Source organism: Pagrus major, chromosome 23 (assembly GCF_040436345.1).
Source record: "Pagrus major chromosome 23, Pma_NU_1.0".
NCBI classification, from domain to species: domain Eukaryota; kingdom Metazoa; phylum Chordata; class Actinopteri; order Spariformes; family Sparidae; genus Pagrus; species Pagrus major.
In genome coordinates, this window is record NC_133237.1 from 1,815,698 (window position 1) to 1,838,939 (window position 23,242).

A 23,242-nucleotide genomic window follows, 5' to 3' on the forward strand; every position below is an offset into this window, starting at 1 on the left:
GTTCCCGTTACGGTGTGATGTAGCGGTCTGGTCTCTCTGGAAACAAGGACAAACCTCGCTCTCGTGTCGGTTTTCACAGTGTTATGCTCGGCTGTGAAATTAGCAGTCGACCAGTACAGAAAACCGGCTTTCCCTCTTTCACATGGGCGAAGACGAGGAGCGGTTGTGCGCCCAGACTCGCCACGGAGGAAACGAAGCACACGGAGATAGCGGAGCGTCTCTGGACCCGGACAGAGAGAGGAAATATGCGGAGCTGTTCAAGCAGCTGGACCTGAATAAAGATGGCAGGGTTGACATCAATGAACTGAGGATCGGACTGGCAGCTCGTGGTCTAAACCAGGGAGAAGCGGAGGAGGTGAGGCCGCTGTTATTAGCCTGCTCCAAGCAGTGAGGCAGGCTGATGTTCGGACAGGTGCACCCACACTTCAGCTCCCACACTCAGGCTAAACCTCCAGCTGACTCTGTCTCATTCCCATCTGCTTTATTTATAATGATGGAAGGAGACATGCAGTGATGAAGTGATGAAGTGATACTGGACTAGCCTATAGCAAATTGTATACAGAGAAAGCTAGCAGAGGATATAGCCACAGCATGTTTACATCTTAAAGGGGCATTATGTAGTTCAATTCAAACTCAGAATTTTAATTTTACAATATTGATGAGGTAACAGTACAAAATCAGAAATATGTATTATTTCCATAAGTGAATAAACAAGCTGTTCTCAGAGGAAAATAAGGTCCCAGAAAACTGTTTGAAGCTAGAAATGTGGCAGGGTCCACCACATATAAACAAAGTGAAACAGTATAAACTGTTGACCTTTAAGGTCAGTTTGTTTATTCAGTAATGAAAACAAAGAGAGTTTGTTTATTTATACCGGTTTTCCAAGGATATTAGCAGGTCTACACAGGTTTTTTAAACGCGGGTCAACCCGATAAAAATCTCCTATTGACCTTATTCCCACTTCCCGCAGGCATGGCAGCCCGTCTGTGATTTTTATCTGAAGCGTTATGTTGTACTTCACGTTTCACGTCATGAATGCGGCGGAAACAGTTGTAACAGAAGAGAAAACAACAATAGACCCATTGTGAAAGAAGCATCTGTAAAACGGTGGATAAATTCCTTTGAGCGTCACAACCCCCATCACTATTCCCTATCATAATTTGAGCCATTTGGTCCAATAACATTTGGAAAGTCTAGAAGAGCCACACGATTAAATTATTTTATCCCCATTCAGGTTAGCTGGGTGCTAAACTGGAAGTTAGCCACTCTGTCGGTGATTTAGGTATTTTCATAAGCGGGAAGTCAAGCTTTTTTTGGCTTCAAAACACCACTGAGCAGCTTTCACAAGAATAACGGGGCTCCGCCTCCAACACTGTGTCCAGTAATAAAACGTCCTTGAATAGACCACATCCCAAATTCCTTCCATATTTACGCACCACCACTGGATATTGATAACGTGTCATCACTTTGTGCGCGAAATTTACCGTGTTCAGCCAGGTCTTACATTTAGATCAAAGCCGAGCCAAGGTGATAAAAACCTGTGTCTACTGCAGAGTCAGTTGACCCGGGTGTAAATGCAGAGTTTACACATTCCCACTGCACACAAAAGCCCGATCTTAGCAAGTTTAAGTGGGATTTTGACCAGTGGAAAAGGGGTATTAGTTTGTTAAGGCATAAAAAAAAAATCAGTCAATGAAGAGCTTTCTCTTCTGATTAAAATTTCTTCCCCAAAACTACAGAGTGCTCCTTTAATCAGCTCACTTCAATCCAACTTGGTTAAGCAGCCGAGCATAGCACTGTGTATGACCTTCCTTTGACATGTTCATTACTCATTATCTCCAATGACAAATGTTTATATTTTTGTGTTAATGCAGTTGGCCTATCAGTAGGATTATACTTTAAATCAATTTCTGGGCCCATATTCACAAACATTCTGAGAATTCTCTAAGGGACCTCCTAACTTAGCCTCAAAACTTCTAGTAAGGAGTCTGAGCTTAAGAGTGACTCAGGAAACTTCTTAGAGCAACTCGGAGTGGAAGGGACTGAAACTTTTATCTTAGTGAGGAGGCGGGGTTGACCCCGTTGCTTGGTGTGACACATTCTTTTAAAAGCTGTGATTGGTTGATCCAAAAAAATACATAAATGCACTCTTGGTGATAATGGGCATAGAATGGATGGACAGTGAAATCGACTGGCTTAATCATAGAATTTAGTCTTGATTAAGACATGGTGTAATAATGAATGAATATCTCTGTTGAATAACTTGTAGGACATACTCTACTTGTGTAGACTCTTGTTGACATGTTGATAGTTTTTTGCTTACGTGTATTCACTATGCGGGTTATTTTAGGAGGAGAAGGGTAAAACCATATTAAAGGAAGCGCACCAGTGAGGAGGGTTATATAACAAGCGGGAGACCACACATAATCTCTAACTGTTGTGTCAAACATCTCTGTTGTAATTTGACATTTTTTCAAATATATATTTATTCTTTGCCAAATATTTCAGTGTTATGATCACTTTAATTTCTGCTGTTATATAATTTCCTTGGGTCAGAGATGTGGGTGCATCTCTTATATGACCAACCACAATCATTATCCCTGTACAATCTAAACTGTAGTGTTTCATTAACTCACTGTCATTCAGTGTTTGGAGAATAATAAAGCTCTTAAAAGTCCTTCTCCCTTCTCAGAGCAGATTCTTACCTTAAGAGCTCCTTTATAGACCAAGATGCTTTGTGAATAACTTTTTTTCTTTACTACGATCTAGTCTAAATTTTAAGAGAAAAATTCATCATAATTCTAACAGTTGTCTTAGAATTTCTTCACTAGGAGTAACACTTAGTACTAGGATGCTTTATGAATACAGCCCCTTGTGTTTATCTTCTGGTTGAGTGTCTTTTTTACTGTCAGCACATACATGCCCTAAGGTAAATGTACATGCAACTAACTTTTAAAAGCTTGAGGCTGCAGTCTGACCCTTATATCATACTTCTGATCTAAAGTCTGACCCTCAGATCTAAACCATTACAATTGTGTTAAAGTTTTTTATTTGCAAAAAAGAAAAAAATCATGATATAAAACCCTATGCTTTGATCTCTGCCATGTAATGAAAGTGTTTGCTGCCTGGAGGGCCCAACAACAACTCTGCCATGTTTTTAATAAAATAGTTCTTAATAATAGAGCAATCCACTTTGTTGTCAAATGCCTAGCAACAATGTTTTCACAAATTTAACCACCTGAATGCTAAAGCATATTGGGAACTCCACTCCCAACCTGAAAAACAGCTAGTGATTTGTAACTATCATTTGTGGAATCGGTCTGTTTGTAGTGTTCACACCTCCATTTTAATTTTCACATAGATCACAGACAAGAAATTAAAAACGCAGATATATCTCAGTTCATGTTGGAATCATAACGTCAGACAGAAACAATAACTGTCTTTATGATATCATAAAATGAGTTGTAATGATTGCAAATTGATGTAATAACAACACTGAGAGGTAATCTGTATATTTGATTGACTGATTTTTTTTCATGCTAATGTTAAAATAAATGATTGCTAAATCTTTATGCAATTATATTATTAGTGATGTATGATATATATCGCCTAGATAAATTATCAGCCTGATATTGGGAAATGCATATAGTTGGCTATTTTTCGGTATCGGTGGAATTAAAGCTAACAAGTAAAGCTGATATTATGAAGCCAAATTGCTTTCATAGACTTATTAAGCATTGCATTTACAAACTGCAGTGGAGTTGCATGGCTGAAATAAATTTCATTCAATGTAGCAGTAACTTGTGAATTTAGTCCACTGACTTTGTGATGAAAGCATGAATGATTGGAGCTGTTGTTTTATCAACATGTTTTCATCATTTATATTTTAAAACCAAATCTTTTAGTCAAGAGTCTCTGGACGGACAGAAATCAGTCCGTTGGAAAGTAATTTTGGGATAGCAATAACTACCTTCTTATCATAAAGGATGCTCCTGTGTTTCTAGGCTGAAGAACAAAGGAAGCACAGAAACCAGAAGCTTCTCCTTTATCATTTTGGGAATTCAACTAGATCCCATCCGAACTAGAGCCTTCTGAGCCAGTTCACTCACTTAGTAACCTCCCTAGTAACATTAAGAGACTTTTCCAATACACTGCTCACTAAAACACTGCTCAATAAAGTATGAGAGCACTGAGAGCAGTGTGTGAGGTTACACTCATTCTCTCCATTACAACCAAGACAGCCACTCTACTAGTGTCAACACCACAGGACGTTTGTAGAGTAACAACAAAATAAAACAATATAGTGTTAAGCTTGTAAACCATTATTTTCAAAACAATTTCTCAGACTGTTGAAGCAGTTTATCTGCACGCAGTTGCTGAGATGTTGTCCCAGTGCATGCATGGAAGACCATTTCTAGAAGGAAAACCAAAAAAAAGGATCTTAAAGCAACTAGTGTTGTAAAAAGTATTGAAATATTGATACACAGATACTGAATATTTGAAATTGTTTCAATACTAATTTTCTGCAGTATCGATACTCCAGTACTAGCTGTGTTTTTTTCTTTCCTCTCAGGCAGCAAGTTGACACATGCACGGTTGTAGTGCCCACATAGCCCCACCTCCACCAGAAGTTAATTAACTTAGATGCTGTTGTGCTTAACACACAGTGCACAAGCCTTGTTATATGTATCTTTTCAATACCACTGGCAATTTTTCCCAGTGGTATTGAATATGCTATTGAATATCGACATTTTTCAAAGTATTGTATCACAGTTCATCACAAATTCCAGTAGGCCTATCATGACAGCACTAAGAGCAACTTTATGTAACTTCTTAACCTTGAAGTAACAGCTTCAAAGCCATTTAAAGGGTTAGGGTTTTAAACTTGTTCTAGTATGCATTACACCATGTAATGTACTGAGTTACTTTTTAAAATCATAACTGAGCACTGAGTACAGCTGAATTAATATCCATGCCTTTCACCTGCATTTTTGTAGCCAATAAGGCTACCCGATCACAAACAGGCCAATGAAAACCCTGACATACAGACATAAAAACCAAAACTGTGCAGCAGGCGCGGGTTTGGAGAGGTGACCATGACCACTGGACAGAACAGTGCAGGAGTTGGGAGTTTTTTAGACTGAAGAGTTGGAGAAACAGAAATGATGCCTGCTATTGATAATGCGTTCAACAGTTAAAAAGTAACTAATGCCCTGAGTAGAGTTTAAGAAGAATTATTTTAATACCAGTATTCTTACTTGTAATTGAGTGATATTTCAGTAATGTAACAGTACTGTAGATTTCTACATATTGTTTCTTTAAGTAAGAATAGAAAATAGTGACAATGACTCAGAATCTTTTAATGGCAACCAGATTAATCTGCAAGCTTATGCTTCATTTGCTCCACCCAGTTTTTTCCTCGGCTGCTGAAGGAATGACCCACCCCCACGCTGCTTCTGATTGGCTAGTACTTGTGGGTTAGGTTGGTTGGGTTTAGGCATGAGGAGTAATGACTGGTTAGGGTTAGGGTAAGGATATCTGGGTAAGCCAAACAGAGGCAGAGGAGGTATGGGTAGTAGTATGGATCTAATAAGAGAAATCTGGATACAGTCAGAGGTAGAGCCTTGTTCGTTCCTATGAAAGCTGCTTTGTGGTGCATGAAGCCAAAGAAGTTCAACTTCCTGGGTTAACATTGTACCTGGATCTTCAGCAGAGCTTCCACATTGTTGGGCCCATAGAGCAGTCACACTAGAGACTTCCACCAGCTGAGCGGTTAACTTCCAGTTTAGCCCTTCACAAACTTGAATGGGAATAAACAATTTAATGGTGTGGCTCTTCTAGATGTAACAAAATGAATGGATCAAATTCTGATAGTGAAACACCATTCCTTTCCTAGGGGCCCTTCTGGGCCCCTGTGAATCATGTGAACTTAATTACACGGTGTGACCACTATGTGAAATTGGCTCAAAGCCTGGCACTATTCCTGGGGTCTTGATCTGTTGTCACGTTAACTAGCTAACCTGTTTATAGAGGCAAAAATCTTTACTTTTAAATACTATTGATTTGATCGTATATATATTTATTAACAGACAAAATGTACCCTTAACATTGTACACGCAGCAGTATTTTATACCATCAGTATGTAGTACAGACTATTTTTTCTGCCCCTGAATAGTATTAGTACAATAAAACAGTGCAGCTGAGTCTCTTGGGTGAGACTGTCATTAATCAACCTCTAGCAGGTCAATCACTCATTTGTGTGGCCTGGTTATAACACCATATAAAGACAACCTGTCCCAGTTTGCAGAGGAATCCAACCCTTAGGCAGATGAATATTTTAACAGCCTGTCTGCAAAACAAACCTGCTACACTGCTGACCTTGGCTGACAACTGATTTGTCAGTCCTGCTCTCACTTTCTATTTCTTTCTACTATTTAATTTGCGTCTAGAGCAAACAGTCATTTGAATGGTTATGAAGATGGCTGCATGACTCCTTTTACCACAAACTCTTTATACATCATCCAGGCCATCACCTGTACAACCAAGACTCATAGATCTTTTCTACTGCAGAAACTTCACAACTTCTAAACCGGGCGACTTACCATCACCAAAACTTGAAAGCCTTTGGTGATGTTGTATTTGCATTTCCACTGTGATTTACAAACTCGTAGCTTGTAGTTTATAATTTTTTTTTATGTGTGCACAAAACTGTTTCAGCACAAACTATTTCTACAGTTTCAAATCTGTATTACACATTCATTGTTTGTTTTTTGTTTTCTTACAAATTTACACATTCAGATACACGTATGCAATTTTTTCGCTTGCACACAAAAGGTGATGTACAACTGTAGGCACTGAATTTTTGTGAACGTCATTTCACAATATCAAAATATGAATGACTCTCACTTGCTTCTACACCAACCAGGCTATATATTCAACACATCTTCCAAAATGATTCATATACTGTAGACATTTGCACTGCCACCAACACTTTGAACATAGATGCAAGCAGGCATTTTTGCCTTTCACAGGAAAGGGAACATACAAGTCTTTAGAGAGATACCAGCAGGGTTTGCAGATGCACACAAAATCTGAAACTGTTGATGAATGTCATTAGGGCTAATTATACATGAACCCCTTGAAAAAAACGAGGGTCAGCCAGACTTAATTCACTTCATTGAAGTGTCCTTATTTCCAAAGTCTAAAAAGCTAAATCATTCTCTCAAGTTTAGAACAAAAACATACTCTGGCATAGAGTAATTGGCTGAAAGCACCTCTCTGACTTTTGAGGGCTCTTATCAGAATCAGAATCAGTATTCCTTTATTGTCCCACAATGGGGACATTTGTTTGCCACAGCAGCCAAAGGACAGAATATAAAAAAACAATAGCCAAAAATTAACAATATAATTAAAATGGTAAGAAATAGAATAGATGTATAGATGTACATGTATATACATATAAACATGATATTGTACAAAATTAACAGCAGTGGATTTTTATTTACAATACAAATAATAAATAATAAATATGGGTATTAAGAAAATTGACCAGATAATATAGTTGTATTGCAGAGTGCAGATTAATCCAGGGTTTGCTGTTTGAAAAACACCGTACAGTCCTGGTGGGTATGGTGTTATCAACACAGAAATTTATGTAGTCCGTTATGCAGCCTGTTAAACTGTCGATGTCCTCCCCATGAGAAACACATGGTTCTTCCCACACAGTTGAGTCAAAAAAGTCCCTCAGAGCCTCTTCAGACTCCTCAGTCCATGTCTTAACTGTGCGGTTTCCACTGGTTGCCTGTTAACAAAACCTTATGTTGAAAAGTGCCCAGTTGCTGATGTGTTCCCAGCAAACTGAATACCTGAAGTAAAATAAAACTTGATGTTTTAATACATCTGAGGACGGGGAGGCTCAAGAGACAATTTAAAATATTTCTATAATATTGAGGCAAATGTGACAATTTGCCAAATATAGAATTACTGAGCAGTCACATTAAGGGTAAATGAAGAGAATAAATTATTTGGGAAAGCACCAACAACTAACCCATTATTCTTCTCCGTGCGGCCCATCCCCCCAGGTTTTAGGTATCCTAGTAACAAATAAACAAATGTTACTGAAACTCAGCCTCATTAAATACAGAACCATGTGTCATCAGCTGTTGACAGTCTCGAGCAGAAGATGAATGCTAACAAAGTGATTTTTGTACTATTGTTATGTCCTTGCTTTACATAGGATTGTTCATGTTATGCGTTATAGTTTAAAATGCACCTTTTTGTCATATTACCTTTATTGAACAGATTTCCAAATATTTTCCAAGACATTGACATTAATTCAAAAACCATGTCAATTGATACTAATTATAGAAACTTGAGACTGTTCAGTTGCTATATTCCCCCTCAATAATTCAAATTACGTGCTAGTGTAACCCAGAGAGCATTATCCATCTTGGGTAAACTTAGGGGGGAAAAAAAAAAATTGTAGCTGACAGGAGGCTGCCAGGAGTAAGGGGGTGGCTAGCAGGCACCTGACGATCCATACAAGTGGGATTCACCAACATGTCCTCAAACCAGTACATCATCTCCAGGCCATTAACCATATTTATGGCTAGATTATTCTGTTATGGTGGTTTTTTTTGTTGGGACCCAAATGCAGAGAATGGAGACAGGAAGTTAGTGAGTAAGGATTTATTGGTACAACCTAGTTCTCCTTGAGGGAAACGTAGAGGAGAAGACCGGGCTGCAGGAAGGAAGGCAGGCAGGCAGGCAAGCAGGGTTGGCTGGAGCCGGCATGGAGGAACACAGGAGAGCAGGCAAGCAGGAAGCCGAGCAGAACAGCACTGGAGGTTTCGCTGCAGGAGCCAACAAAGATAAAGGCATTAGCGCAAAGGCACAAAACACAAAATACTCTGAGCGTCAAGAAAACACTAAAGAGTGGCACTCTGTAGTCACCTTATGGGACATAATAATTTAGCGCCAAAGTGGTGGAGAGACCAGGGTAATAAAGCCACAGGGTGATGAGTTGATGAGTTGATCTGAGACAGGTGTGCCACTCTACTGCTGCTGCTGCTGCTGCTGCCGCCGCCACACCCACAAACACACACACAGAGGGAAAGGAGCAGGTGAGGGAGAAGGGAGGGGGGAAAGCAGATAGGGAGAACAGAACACAGAAAAACAGAGAAACAACCAGATTGCCACAATAGCACCGTGACAGATATAATGATATCCAAAATCTAAGACCATATATAGTCTCATATCATGATAATTATAAAATATCAATATATTGCCCAGCCCTACTTCCATGAGTCAAGTTCAACCAATCATGACTCATTCTAAGCATACAGTAAGGTGTAAAATCTATATGTGAAAAAATTAGTCAAACAGGAGCAGGGATTAGATCGTTTCTTTTTTAAAATCCATATTAATTCAAACTCAAATCATTGATTTGATTGTTTTTTTTATCATTCTTTTACATTTCCACACAGTTAATTCACACATTTCACACAATTTAACTCAAATACAGCCTTTCAATCCCCTCCAGTAGGTCTAATGCCACACTGGATCTGAAAGTACAGTAATTACACATTTTTTAAAAAAGTGCAGTAGCCTAATTTTCAACAAACCAAAACTGTGCATCGGTGGATTAAAATATTATCATCATTTTAATACCAGAATCAGCAGCAGCCAGTTTTAACTGCAAGTACTGAAGGAGAGCCAAGTGTTCTTATTTGTTATTTAACATTTTGTGGTACAAGCTAGTTTTCATTTTTAACAAATTATTTTTAACAAACTGTTGTTTGTGGGGACATGCCCCTAACATCCCCAGTGTAAATGACACCCAAGTGTTGACTGATGTCATGTTACATTCTTTAAATAGTTGTTGTTGCTGTAGGCCAGAAACATGAAATACAGGTTTGTAGTTTTAATTCAAATGTTACTACACTGGTATCTGTGCTTATACTTCAGTGAAGGTGTAGAAAAGTACACAGTACATGAGAATGTTTTTCCACCCTTCTGTGCACAGGAACTAGTATTCTTTGTCTCTCTTTCTCTCTGTGTCCTAGAGATTTTGTTTGCAGCCAGGTAAGATGTGGTTTACTTCTTGACTTTCACAGGGAGCACAGTGCTTTACATCCTGTCCTCTGCTCTCCTCACTTGTGTATTTGTCGCACTCTCTATTGACCACTGTCACTTCCATACCATCTACATTACCAACATACCCTCATCTGCACACCCTTACATCTACCTTCTCTACCCACTCATCCCATCCTAACCAGTCTGTAGTCCCTGCTAAATCACTGATAGTCTGCCTCCGTCCCCACAGATAGTCCTTGAGAGTGACATCAACCATGATGGTTTGCTGGACTTCCAGGAGTTCTCCCAGTACCTGTGGGCTCATGAGAAAAGGCTGTGGGTCATGTTCCACAGTGTGGACCGCAACAATGATGGTGTGGGCACACCAAACAACCACAGTGGTGCACATATTCAGATACATTAAATATCACCTTTATAATAACATTAGATATCACCTTTATATTAACATTAGATATCACCTTTATATTCACATTAAATATCACCTTTATATTAACATTAAATATCACCTTTATATTAACATTAAATATCAACTTTATATATAAATATCACCTTTATATTAACATTAAATATTACCTTTATATTAACATTAGATATCAACTTTATATTAACATTAAATATCACCTTTATATTAACATTAAATATCACCTTTATATTAACATTAAATATCAACTTTATATATAAATATCACCTTTATATTAACATTAAATATTACCTTTATATTAACATTAGATATCAACTTTATATATAAATATTACCTTTATATTAACATTAGATATCAACTTTATATATAAATATCACCTTTATATTAACATTAAATATCACCTTTATATTAACATTAAATATGTCCTTTATAGTGACATTAGATATCACCTTTATATTAACATTAAATATCACCTTTATATTAACATTAGATATCAACTTTATATATAAATATCACCTTTATATTAACATTAAATATCACCTTTATATTAACATTAAATATGTCCTTTATAGTGACATTAGATATCACCTTTATATTCACATTAAATATCACCTTTATATTCACATTAAATATCACCTTTATATTAACATTAAATATCACCTTTATATTAACATTAAATATCAACTTTATATATAAATATCACCTTTATATTAACATTAAATATCACCTTTATATTAACATTAAGTATCAACTTTATATATAAATATCACCTTTATATTAACATTAGATATCAACTTTATATATAAATATCACCTTTATATTAACATTAGATATCAACTTTATATATAAATATCACCTTTATATTAACATTAGATATCACCTTTATATTAACATTAGATATCACTTTTATATTAACATTAAATATCACCTTTATATTAACATTAAATATCACCTTTATATTTAAATATCACCTTTATATTAACATTAAATATCACCTTTATATTAACATTAGATATCAACTTTATATTAACATTAAATATCACCTTTATATTAACATTAAATATCACCTTTATATTAACATTAGATATCAACTTTATATTTAAATATCACCTCTATATTAACATTAAATATCACCTTTGCTAACACCTTTTGTTCTTTCTTGTAGGTCGAATTGATGTGGGAGAGATCCAGCACTTACTGCAGAAGCTTGGCGTGGAGGGCACCATGGAGCAGGCCTCTAGAATACTGCAGAGGTACAGGGTGTATGTGTGTGTGTGTGTGTGTGTGTGTGTGTGCGTGTGTGTGTGTGTGTGTGCATGTGTATGTGTGCATGTGTATGTGTGCATGTGTATGTGTGTTTGATAGACAGAGAGAGAGAGAGAGAGAGAGAGAGAGAGAAGAGAGACACATAAAAAATGAGAAAGAAAATAAAAGAGTGTTTCAGGTGTCCAGCAGTTCCCTCCTAATGGCAGGAATTTCACTTTAACACTATTGAAGAGACGGGTCCTCTTTAACAACCAAAAAAACATACTTCTGACATTTTTTAAAGATAAAGTTCAGCCAGAAATGATAATTCTGGAGTTACCCGACAGACATTATCTACTCGCTCGCATGCCAATGGAAAGTGAAGTTTCGTCATCCGCATTCTCCTAAACCACTGAAGTACATGGGGACTTGTTTTAAAACAGAAGGAAACAACCCAAAAAACATAATGGCTCCATACAGCGTACCTGGTGTAATCCAAGTGGAAGACAAGATCCCAAATTGATTTGAAAAGATGTTATTTACACCAGTTTTAAAGCTGAAAGTTTCACTGTAGCTGCTGAGCTAAAAGCATTAGTGCACACCACATCTGCTTGTAAATAACATTTTTTTCCAATCAGTTGGGAATCCTGGGGCTTCCTGGGACTTAGTTTGCACCAGGCAAGCTGTATGGAGCCATTTCATTTATCTATTTATTTTTGGTTGTTTTTTTACATTTTGAAATACATTTTGCTGTGAAGCTCTAGAAAGGTTTCATTTTTTGGCTAAACTGTTTGATCAGTTTGATACTTAATGACTTTTCATAATGTTACATTACTTCTGTTTGTGGTCTCAAAGAACCTGCGGTTCAGCCAGGTTTAATACAATGGGTTCTCATCTGCTGTGTATCTGTAAGTGGTGTAGGCAGGACTTCCTAGATTCTTCCTCCCAGATCCCAAATTACTTTAGTTGCTTTATAATAATTTGAAGAGCTTTCTAACAGTTTGTTCAGAAGAGGTCTAACAGAAGGTTTGACATATCTGTGATGCCAAACAAAGATAATGTCACTCTGCAGAATAAAGACTTACCAGACAGACTTAACAGACCTATATAACATTTACAATATAGCAGATTTCCTTTTTTAAAGCACTGTTTTAAACAGAGGGTTACCAATGCAATGCTTTACTAAAACTAAAGCTAAACTAATATACACATTTAAAGAAAAAATTGTTGATTTTGGAGTAATTATTTTTACACATACAGCAGTGTGGTCTGTGGGACCCCAAACAAAGAGAAAGTAAAGCCATTCAAAATAGGAGACTTAAGCTATTAGAGGTTTAGTGGGGAGCATGCTGATGCTGCTCTCTAGTCCATACCAAATGTCATGACAAGCTGACCAACAGTTACAGATATCTTCCTTTTGACTACTTTGTCATCAACATCCAAAATAATACCTTCTATTACCTGGTATTATGATTATACTGACAAATTAGCAGCTTCTGTTTATTTGTGCGAGAAATTAAGTATATCAATTATTTAACCCTTGTGTGGTGTTCATATTTTTGTTATTCAGCCAGTGTTCGTGGGTCTGGTGGACCCGCTGCATTTTTGGGTTTTTAATTCAACACAATCAAACAATTTTATGTTAAAATACTCAACAGATGTTTACTTCATCCCAATTACAAGCAATATAAACAGCATATATGGTTAATATTTGCCCTTTACCTTTGTTAGATCACATTTATGAAGTGCTAATCGTTTTAAATAAAGATTGGTTCCCACAAGACAGAGGGTAAAATGTGCGGGAATGTGAGAGCAGACAGTGTTGGTATTTGAATTTTGCAACAATATTGCAACCTTGTGTGGGAACGGCAGGGGCAGAAACACAACACACACACACTCACACACACACACACACACGCCCTGGGTCCAGTGGACCTGAACATCCTGTATGTAATGTAAATGTGTAGGGGGGGTGTACAGTGTGTGGTCATTGAAAATGTGCTCTGATATATGTTCTTCACAGAAAATTAGCCAATGAGTCTGAGTTTGAAAAAATAATTAATCGTATCATTTTTCTTTTGATAAATAATGAAAATGGTTCCCACAGACCCAAACACCATACAAGGGTTAAATTGTGATGCCAGAAGCCATTATGTGTTCTTTTCTGATGTAATTCTCGCTCCCAGTATGGACAGAGATGGAACCATGACCGTTGACTGGACTGAATGGCGTGATCACTTCCTGTTCAACCCTTTCCACAACATGGAGGAGATTGTCCACTACTGGAAACACTCTCATGTGAGTCTCCAGCATCCAGTGACAGTAATGTTGCAGCCATTAATGATAGTGACAGCAGTAACATCCTGACAGTGATAGGTGTCTTTAGATTTCTGAGAACACGAGTAGGACACATGTAGTGTAACAATGCAAAACAGGAAAGGAAAGATGAGACTTAACAGACAAGAAGTGTTAAACGGCCATGATGATATCTAGTTGTGTTCATAATAACATTAATTGTGAAGATAGATTTTGGAGTCTTAAGTGATGTGGCATATAGGGTCAACGGTGGTGCAGAAAATTAAGCAGATTTGTCCATGATAGTATATTTGTTCTAAGGATCTTGTATCATTTTCACAAAAGGATGCTTGAAGGTAACCCTAACCGAAAGATCCTTCGATTTCTAATGACATTACAGATGTTTGACATTGGGGAACATCTGACGGTGCCAGATGAGTTCTCAGAGCGGGAGCGACGGTCAGGTCTGGTGTGGAGGCAGCTGGTTGCTGGAGCGATGGCAGGGGCTGTGTCCCGGACAGGAACTGCTCCTCTGGACCGCTTGAAAGTCTTCCTGCAGGTGGGTCATTTGACTGCCATTCCCACTGATGCATTATTATGGATCCCACAGGTTTACTTGCAAGTCCCACCCTGATACTCAGCCTCTGATTGGTTGACTTTGGTGGCTGCATTCTCTACTGTTACCTCAAACTGTTAACAGATATTGTCCCATGTAGAGTTTAGATTCTCTGCCCGAGCCTGAGCCCGAACTTGACGATATTTCAATATTTCCCGCCACTATCCTCGGGCCAGGCCGGGCCGGGCCAGGCCAGGCTGGGCCCTTGATCAAGCATTTGTGGGTTTTTTTTGGTTTTTTTAATCATTACTTTATTCATTTGCGATCCATTCCATTCTAAACAAACAAACAACGCAGTTTACATGCTTCGTTCTTGTTGCATTATTCATTAAGATAATTCTAAACAGATTTCTGTAGTTCAAACAACTTGGAATTGTAGTTAAGAAAGTCAGTTATAACAGCTGGTGAAGGGGAAGGTGATGGTCCACTGTAGTGCGGGTTGCTCCGGTTACTCAAGAGACGGCAGGCAACATGTGGGGGTTTCCGCACGGCACTTTTATTCATAATACTGACCATGTCTCTACGGCACTAGATGTTACAGGCATACACGCAAATGAACACAGGCCGAGGTTCTTGCACCAACACTTTACAAAATAAAGACAAAATAAAATGGGGAGTCTTCGCTCTGTCGGCAGTATCCTTTCTCACAGGGAGCGGAAGTACACCTGCTCTTCTTCATTTTACAGGTTACATTACCCACTAAACAAAAAGAGGCACTACATTGAATATCTCTGACTGTTACACCACATATTAAAAAATTGTCGGGTTTAAATTGGGTTCGGCCTCATAATTACAGTTAATGTGTCGGGCCGGGCCGGGCTCGGACACAACGTGCACGGGCTCGGGTAGGGTCAGGCTTAATTTTTTAGAATAGAATAGAATAGATAGAATAGATATACTTTATTGATCCCAAGCTGGGAAATTAAGGTGTAGCAGCAGCATTACACACAGAGACGAATGACAACACAGTGAAATAAAGAGAATATCCTAGACATATTAACATATTAACATAGCAGTATAAAAAATGTAAAATAAAAAGAACAACCTAGACATATTAACATAACAATATAAAATGTAATATAAAAATGTATATATACAGAAAATATGTATAAAAATGTATAAATGAGCAGTGTTGGTGTATACACAAGCAGTATTAATGGTAGTGCAACATAAAGTATAAGGTGCCGTGAACAGATGAGGTGCAGAACAGTGTAAAAAAAAAACATATAAAGTGCGTGGAGACTGTATGTTATGACCAGAGTTTCAGCTGTTATTATACAGTGTGATGGCATGTGGCAGGAAGGATTTCCTGTATCTGTCCCTTCGACAGCGGAGCTGAAGCAGCCTGTGTGAGAAGGTACTCCGCTGTCTGTCTACTGTGTGATGGAGAGGGTGCTGATCATTGTCCATGATGGATAAAAGTTTCTTCAGCGTTCTCCTCTCCACCACTGTCTCAAAAGAGTCCAACCTGAGACCGAGTACAGAACCAGCCTTCTTGATGATTTTATCAAGTCTGTTAGTGTCGCTGGCTCTGATGCTGCTGCCCCAACACACAGCAGCAAAGAAAATTGCTCCGGCAACAACAGACTGGTAGAAGATCTCCAACATCTTGCTGCACACGTTGAAGGATCTCAGCTTCCTCAGGAAATAGAGTCTGCTCATCCCCTTCTTGTACACAGCCTCGGTATTAGATTTCCAGTCCAGTCTGTTATCAATCACCACTCCCAGGTACTTGTAATCATCCACCTCTTCCACCACCTCCCCCCTGATCCTTAGTGGCTGTGAAGGCATCTTCTTCCTCCTGAAGTCAATCACCATCTCTCTGGTCTTGTTGACATTCAGCCTCAGGTGATTCTGTTCGGACCACTCAACAAAGTTGTCTACCAGTGTCCTGTACTCCCCCTCCTCTCCCTCTCTTACACACCCGACAACAGCTGAGTCATCAGAAAACTTCTGCAGGTGACACGACTCAGAGTTGTACTGAAAGTCAGTGGTGTATAAGGTGAAGAGGAAGGGAGAAAGCACAGTTCCCTGTGGAGCTCCTGTATCACTGACCACCACATCAGACAGGACACTGCCCAGACGGACAAACTGTGGCCTGCCTATCAAGTAGTCAGTAATCCAGGAGATCCATGCGTCGTCAACACCCATCACCTGCAGCTTCTCACCCAGTAGCAGAGGTTGAATGGTGTTGAAAGCACTGGAGAAATCAAAGAATGTGATCCTCACAGTGCCTCCTCCACCATCCAGATGCATATGGGCTCGTTGCAGCAGGTAGATGACAGCATCATCGACTCCTAAATGGGGCTGATAGGCAAATTGCAAAGGGTCCAGATACGTCATCACCTGTGGCCTCAGCTGGGCTAAGACCAGTCTCTCCAGGACCTTCATCACATGAGATGTGAGGGCGACTGGTCTGTAGTCTGCCGGGTCGGATGGTCTCGACTTCTTGGGGACTGGAACCAAGCAGGATGTCTTCCACATCATAGGGACTTTCTCCAGACTCAGGCTCAGGTTGTACAGATGTGCCAGTACAGTAGACAGCTGGCTGGCACAGGTCTTCAGGATCCTGGGTGTGATGCCATCAGGGCCTGCAGCCTTTCGCTGGTGTAGTCTCTCCAGCTGCCTCTTTACCTGGCCTGTAGTCACCGTTGGGCGGGGGTTGGTGCAGATGTCTTCAGTGGAGGTGGAGGAGGAGGATGTGGGGGGCAAGGAGGGGGGGCAGATGGAGAGGTGTTGTACAGGAGAAAGCTGGGGGGTGGGTCGAGCCATTTGGGACAGTGTGGGTGTGTGGGGGGCAGGGGGTGTCGGAGGTGAGCTAAACCTGTTAAAAAACTGGTTCAACTGGTCTGCTCTATCCAGGCTCCCTGATGTCTGCCTGTCCTTCCCCTTCATCCCCGTGATGTGCTTCATTCCTGCCCACACATCCCTCACACTGTTCTGTTGGAGTTTGGCCTCCAGCTTCCTCCTGTAGGTGTCCTTGCACGTCCTCAGCATCTCTCGGAGTTCATGCTGTACTCTCCTCTGCTCCTCTCTGTCTCCAGACATGAAAGCCCTCTTCTTCTTGTTAAGAAGTGCCTTCAGGTCACTGGTAATCCAGGGCTTGTTGTTGGAGAAGCAGCGCACGGTGCGGGCTGGTACGGTGGTGTCCTCACAGAATCTGATGTAATCTGTGATGCAGTCAGTCATCTTGTCAATGTCTTCCCCATGTGGCTCACAGAGTACATCCCAGTCTGTCGACCCGAAGCAGTCCTGCAGTGTCTCAGCGGCCTCCTGTGTCCACCTCCTCACCGTCCTGGTGTGCACGGGCTGCGATCTAAGCTCTAGTCCCATGGTTATGTCTGTTTTTCTTGCGGTTTTGATACGGTGATTTATGAGCCTAGTTTTCCCAGTAAACACACTGACCTCTTCAGACTTTCTCCCATTCTGCTGCTCTTTTTTAGGGCAACTCATCAAGGAATGTCTCTGGGCTAGGCAGAGTGAGCAGGTTAGGTGACCACAGGGTATGCTGCTGCCACGCTGCCCTGTAGCTGGTCCAGTAACTAGCCACTGCAGCTGTGACAGCTGAAGAAGACAATTCATTGCACCAGCTCAGCCAATGGGTGTTTGTCTTACAAACCATCTGCAACAAAAACACAGACACAGAAACAGTCACTGAACACAAAGTTAGGAAATAGCATACTAGCTAGCTAATTCTTCTTTTGTAGTGTGATTAAAAAGTAAAATCATCATGGCACACTGAACCTCCCTCCCTCCCTCTGGTTGTCCAATGGTATGCCAGGGCACCAACAGGTGTGTTGACGCAAGAAAACAGCTAAAAATAGAAACTCAGCCCTGGGCATGGGTCCCATCTATGTCCCTCCTTGTTCAGTGAAGTGAAAGGACCATGAAATTCTTTGTCAGATTTTTAAATTTTCTTTGGAAGAAGACGCCTATCTGTTGAACTCAACTGCTTTTCTCATTTTCTTCCAGGACCACAAAAACAATAGACGCAAGTCAATCAGAGGCGGAGTGGGGTGGGTCTTGCAAGAAAACCAGTGAACTCCGTTATTACACCCCACTGATACCCAAAGTTTTAAGATCCCCACTTTTCTCCTCCCATCCGTTGAATTATTGGACATACTGGTCAATGGTGCGCTCACCTTTACTCACGCGGTGAAACGCCGGAGGAGACCCAGATAGCAAACTGACTCCGCTCCGGATCCGCCCCGGAGGTTTCTCACCGTCCGGAACAGATCCACAAAGTGGATCCGGATCGGAGTCCACTTGCACAACGGGATGGACCCGGAACAGATAAGGATCATGGATCCAGACCGGCTCTGGCCCAGACCCTACCTGTATCCGCTCACAAAGCAGCTCATCCGGCCCAGATCTGATTTGGATCTGCATATGAAGCAGCTTATCTGGCCTGGATCTGACTTGGATCCGTGCAATGAAGGAATTGTTCACTCTAGAACAAAATGTAGTCATTATCGACTCACCCTCATGCTGATGAGAAGTCCGGTGTAGTTTCTTATTCCTCAAAGTGCAGCTGGAGACCCTCCGGTAGCAAAAATCCATATAACGGGCGTAAATGGCGTCCGAGACGAAAAGGTCCATAAAACTACACTTTGTAATATTCCTCCATACTGCTCGTCCGCTGCAATCCAAGTGTCCTGAAGTGGCGACATCCAGAGTTTACTAGAAACGACGTCATTTAGTACATTTTTCTAGCCTAAACAGTCACTATACTACATTTGCCTGGAGGCATGCTCCCGCATGCACGCGAGTCTCCCTCACAGCGTTTGCACTAGGGATGCAACGGTACAGTTTTCCCACGGTTCGGTATGCATCACAGTTTTTGGGCCACGGTAACGGTATGGTTTCGATATCTTAATATAAAACTACTCACACTAGCAAAGGCAATATTGCATGTAAAAATAATTAAAAGCAGATATAGTCAAACCACAAACCTTATTATAAAAATTTAACACTTATCTTAATTGCCTTCCATAAAAAACATATGCAGTATCCAATCAAGTTAAACCCTTATTATGCACCCATAACACCCATCCAGTCCATTAAAAGAAAAAGCTCATATGCCTCAATGGCTAATAAGTGAATATTGCCAGTGCTTGGTTTTTTGCGTTCGGTTTAAATATTTGATATTCCTGAAACAAAAAAAAATAAAAAAAATCTGACAAAACAAACATCAAAGATCAAAAGTTGCGGGGTTACTATTCCAAGTAGAACTACTAACAAATACAAGACAAATGACAGTCATGTGGATATGCTGTTATTTCTCACCAAAACACATTAGACATCCCTAAAATGTATGAAATAGGGGTATGGCCACAAAACTATCCCTTTCAGGCAATTAGGAAGTCAGAGTTGAATGGGTAAGTGAAGAACAAAGATTTCTGTGAGAATTCTTTGTATACTACATACACTCCATCACTGCACTCTACAATGTTATGTATGCGACAAATATAATTTCCAATGACAAAAACATTATCCCTGGTTGAAACTTTGACAGTCCACTTGTCACAGGCCATTTCACCATACTGTGCTTTCACTGACAGTCCACCTACAATTGGCCCAACAAAGTGCTGTTTTTTAAAAGAGGTAACATTTAATGGAGCAACAGTGAACCTCTTCTCTGACAGCCAACGGATAATTTGAGCAAGAGGAAAGTCTTCTGACTAGCTTTTTGAGCTTGGCCAGGTGACTTTCATAGGGAAATGCAGAAATTGAGTCAAGTCAACCATGTCGTTGCACTTCATCTGCCAGATGGACCAAACCATGTACATTATAAACAATTTGATCTTTGCCATTTATTTCACCAAAATGATGAACAAAAGATCTAAGTAAGGTGTGAGCATACCGTGTGTGGCAGGATAGTCCAGGATTTACTAAAATAGCAATACCAGAGGAGAGCAGCATGAAATTGCTGTACATATTTCTGTCCAGAAAGATACCTAGCATTACAGGTCCTGTATATAACAGAAACTGTCTGAATTCAGTGGCCCTCCACCGATCTAATTCCCTGAGTGATCTGGGCTTTCGGGCAAATTCCAGAGGAACAAAGGAACGCATGTCTAACAATTTTGCCGACATTCTTTCTGCTATGTTTGCAGGTACTTGAAAATTTAGAGGACCCCTGAGCCAGATGTGTAGCTATCGTCTAACAACACCTAAACAAACCAAATGCATATAGTCCAGAGGAACTGTGAATCCATGCCAATATTGCTGCCATTAAATGGATGTGGCCCCTCATGATGATGACTCTCATCAACCTTGTTTTCGAATGATTCATCTGTCCTTAGGGCATAGTCTGTACATGGATATGTCATGCGTCTGTTAATGTATTTTCCAGGCTGTGCACATTTGTCACAACCATGGTAGCCATTGTGGTTCTTTGTGTTTTTAACAAAGGACCTGGCTGGTGTGTAACAAATGACTGTGTCCAGTTTGAGCTTCAAATTCCTACCCTCAAAATCAAAACCTTAATTAAGCTGTTGTAACTCTGTAACAAAATCTTCAAGGAACTCTTTTGCTGAGCTAGGTTTCTGTGGTCCACAGAACAAACCTATCACTACTGGTTCTTTCATGTGAACACTCAGTAGAAGACCTAGGATAGGCCACAGTTGCAGACTAGAACTCTTAAACAGAGGAAGTCCATCAATGTTTATTTGCAACTTTAACGTGAAACTGTCCGCCAGTGTGTGGGTGTACTTGGACAGTGTATTTCTAAGAGATAGCAGAATACCAAAGTGAAGATACTGTCCTCCAGCCTTTTCCACAAAAGAGTATTTGGTCTTAGTCTTAAGGAGGGTCCTAGCATCCTTTGGAAGATCAGCATGGCAAATTCGAAGTATGCCCAAAAGTGCTGTCAAAGCAAACAAAGAAATGCCAAAGTGTATTGCCCAGTTGGAAATGCTGTCAGAAAGTGAAAATGTCTTATAGACTTCATCATCAGAATGTTCTGAGTCAGATGACTGAATCTGCTCATCACAGCCACCAGAGCCCTCAGTTATGTCCACCTCACCTACTTCGATATCACCTTCCTCCTCACTAAAGACTACACCAGTTGCAATGTCTGAACAAGTTGGACTGTCTGTGCAATTTGGTTCCTCAAAAACCTCTCCTCTGAAATCTCCAAGGTCCCTCTCCGTTGTCATTTGAAAGTCAGTCAAATTTGTGCAGTCATCCCTAATTTCTTAGTCGTTTGTCAACGTCTAAACGTGTCCTCCGTCTTATCGTGGAACTGGAGACAGGCAAAGTCTTTCTATTCATTTTATCTGTAAGAAATATTTCAGAAACACATAAGACAGACTGCAACCAGTAAGGTGTGGAAAAGTGGCCATAATTTGTGATGTTTTAAAAAACAAAAACAAATATAAAAACGACAAGAAAATATGACATTATCAACATTTTCATGTATGATAATATTTTGCCATAGCTTTAATTAGGGATGCATGATATAATTTGGTCTGATATTGGCAACTTTTTATTTTCTGCTAGTTATCGGTATCTGTGAAATTACAGCCAATCAATAGAGGCAATAATACAAAGCTAAACTGCTTTCATTGACTTCATCAGTGCAGCATTCTTCACAAAAGGAGGAGAGGAAGAAGAAGGATAAGAAGGGGAGGAACAAGCGCAACAGGCTGTTGTCACACTCATGGCGTCAAACTGTGTTTTAAAGGAAGACAACATGATTTTAATTTGCAAAACATACTCTACAATACTTCAGAGAGGATGGGAAAAGTCAAAGAGTTTTAACACTACAAATCTTATTAGAGCTGTGGAATATGAAATCATCCATCTTTGCTCACTGCTTTTGTGCCTTTCTTGCATAAAGTAAAGGTCATGAACTTCATTTAAAAATACAAAGATTTGAGGTAATTGTTTATCTTATCGATATTGCCTTGAAAGGAAGTTAATGATTGGCATAGCCTGACAAAAATCCATATCATTCATCCCTAGTTTTAATATTATCAAGATGACATCTAACTGTCCATCACATCACCTTCCCTAAGTTAGTTGGTGAGCGATCAATTTAGAGCTGCAATGATTAATCAATCGATTAATTGTAAACTACTGAAATAATCACCAAATTTCTCTGATTCCAGCTTGTTAAATGTGAATATTTTCTGGTGTCCGTTCCCGACTATGACAGCAACCTCAATATCTTTGGGTTGTGGGCAAAACAAGACATTTGAGGACGTCATCTTGGGCTTTCGGGAGACACATCTTTCACCATTTATTCCGACATTTCATAGACCAAGCGACTAATCAATTAATTGAGAAATAACTGACAATAAATATTATCGTTTATTGCAGCCCTAGATCAATTAGCAAGTCTCTGACCACAGCTCCTGATTGAGATGTGAGAAGAAAAAAAAACTCCTAAGAAAATAAATCTTATTTTATGTTTCATCAGCACTGCCTAGTTTTTACACTTTGATCTGTGTCTTGTAGCCTGGTGAGTTGTGCTGGACATACCTGATGGACAAATCAGAGCAGCAAAACTTTGATTGGTTTCCAGGCCAGAAAACTGTTGTAGGCCTAAATAAAAAGGATAAGCA

The 23,242-nt window shown here is 39.7% G+C and overlaps 1 protein-coding gene across 1 annotated transcript in view; it reads left to right on the top strand.

The window, feature by feature from the left end:
* The first annotated feature begins 83 nt into the window (after positions 1-83).
* Positions 84-23,242, top strand: part of LOC141019187 (mitochondrial adenyl nucleotide antiporter SLC25A23-like) — a 30,284-nt gene continuing 7,125 nt past the window's right edge. The window contains exons 1-6 of the mRNA XM_073494039.1: positions 84-159; positions 207-355; positions 10,325-10,448; positions 11,682-11,769; positions 13,948-14,059; positions 14,457-14,615. Coding sequence (XP_073350140.1) covers positions 84-159; positions 207-355; positions 10,325-10,448; positions 11,682-11,769; positions 13,948-14,059; positions 14,457-14,615 — 708 coding nt within the window. The remainder of the gene's footprint in view (positions 160-206; positions 356-10,324; positions 10,449-11,681; positions 11,770-13,947; positions 14,060-14,456; positions 14,616-23,242) is intronic.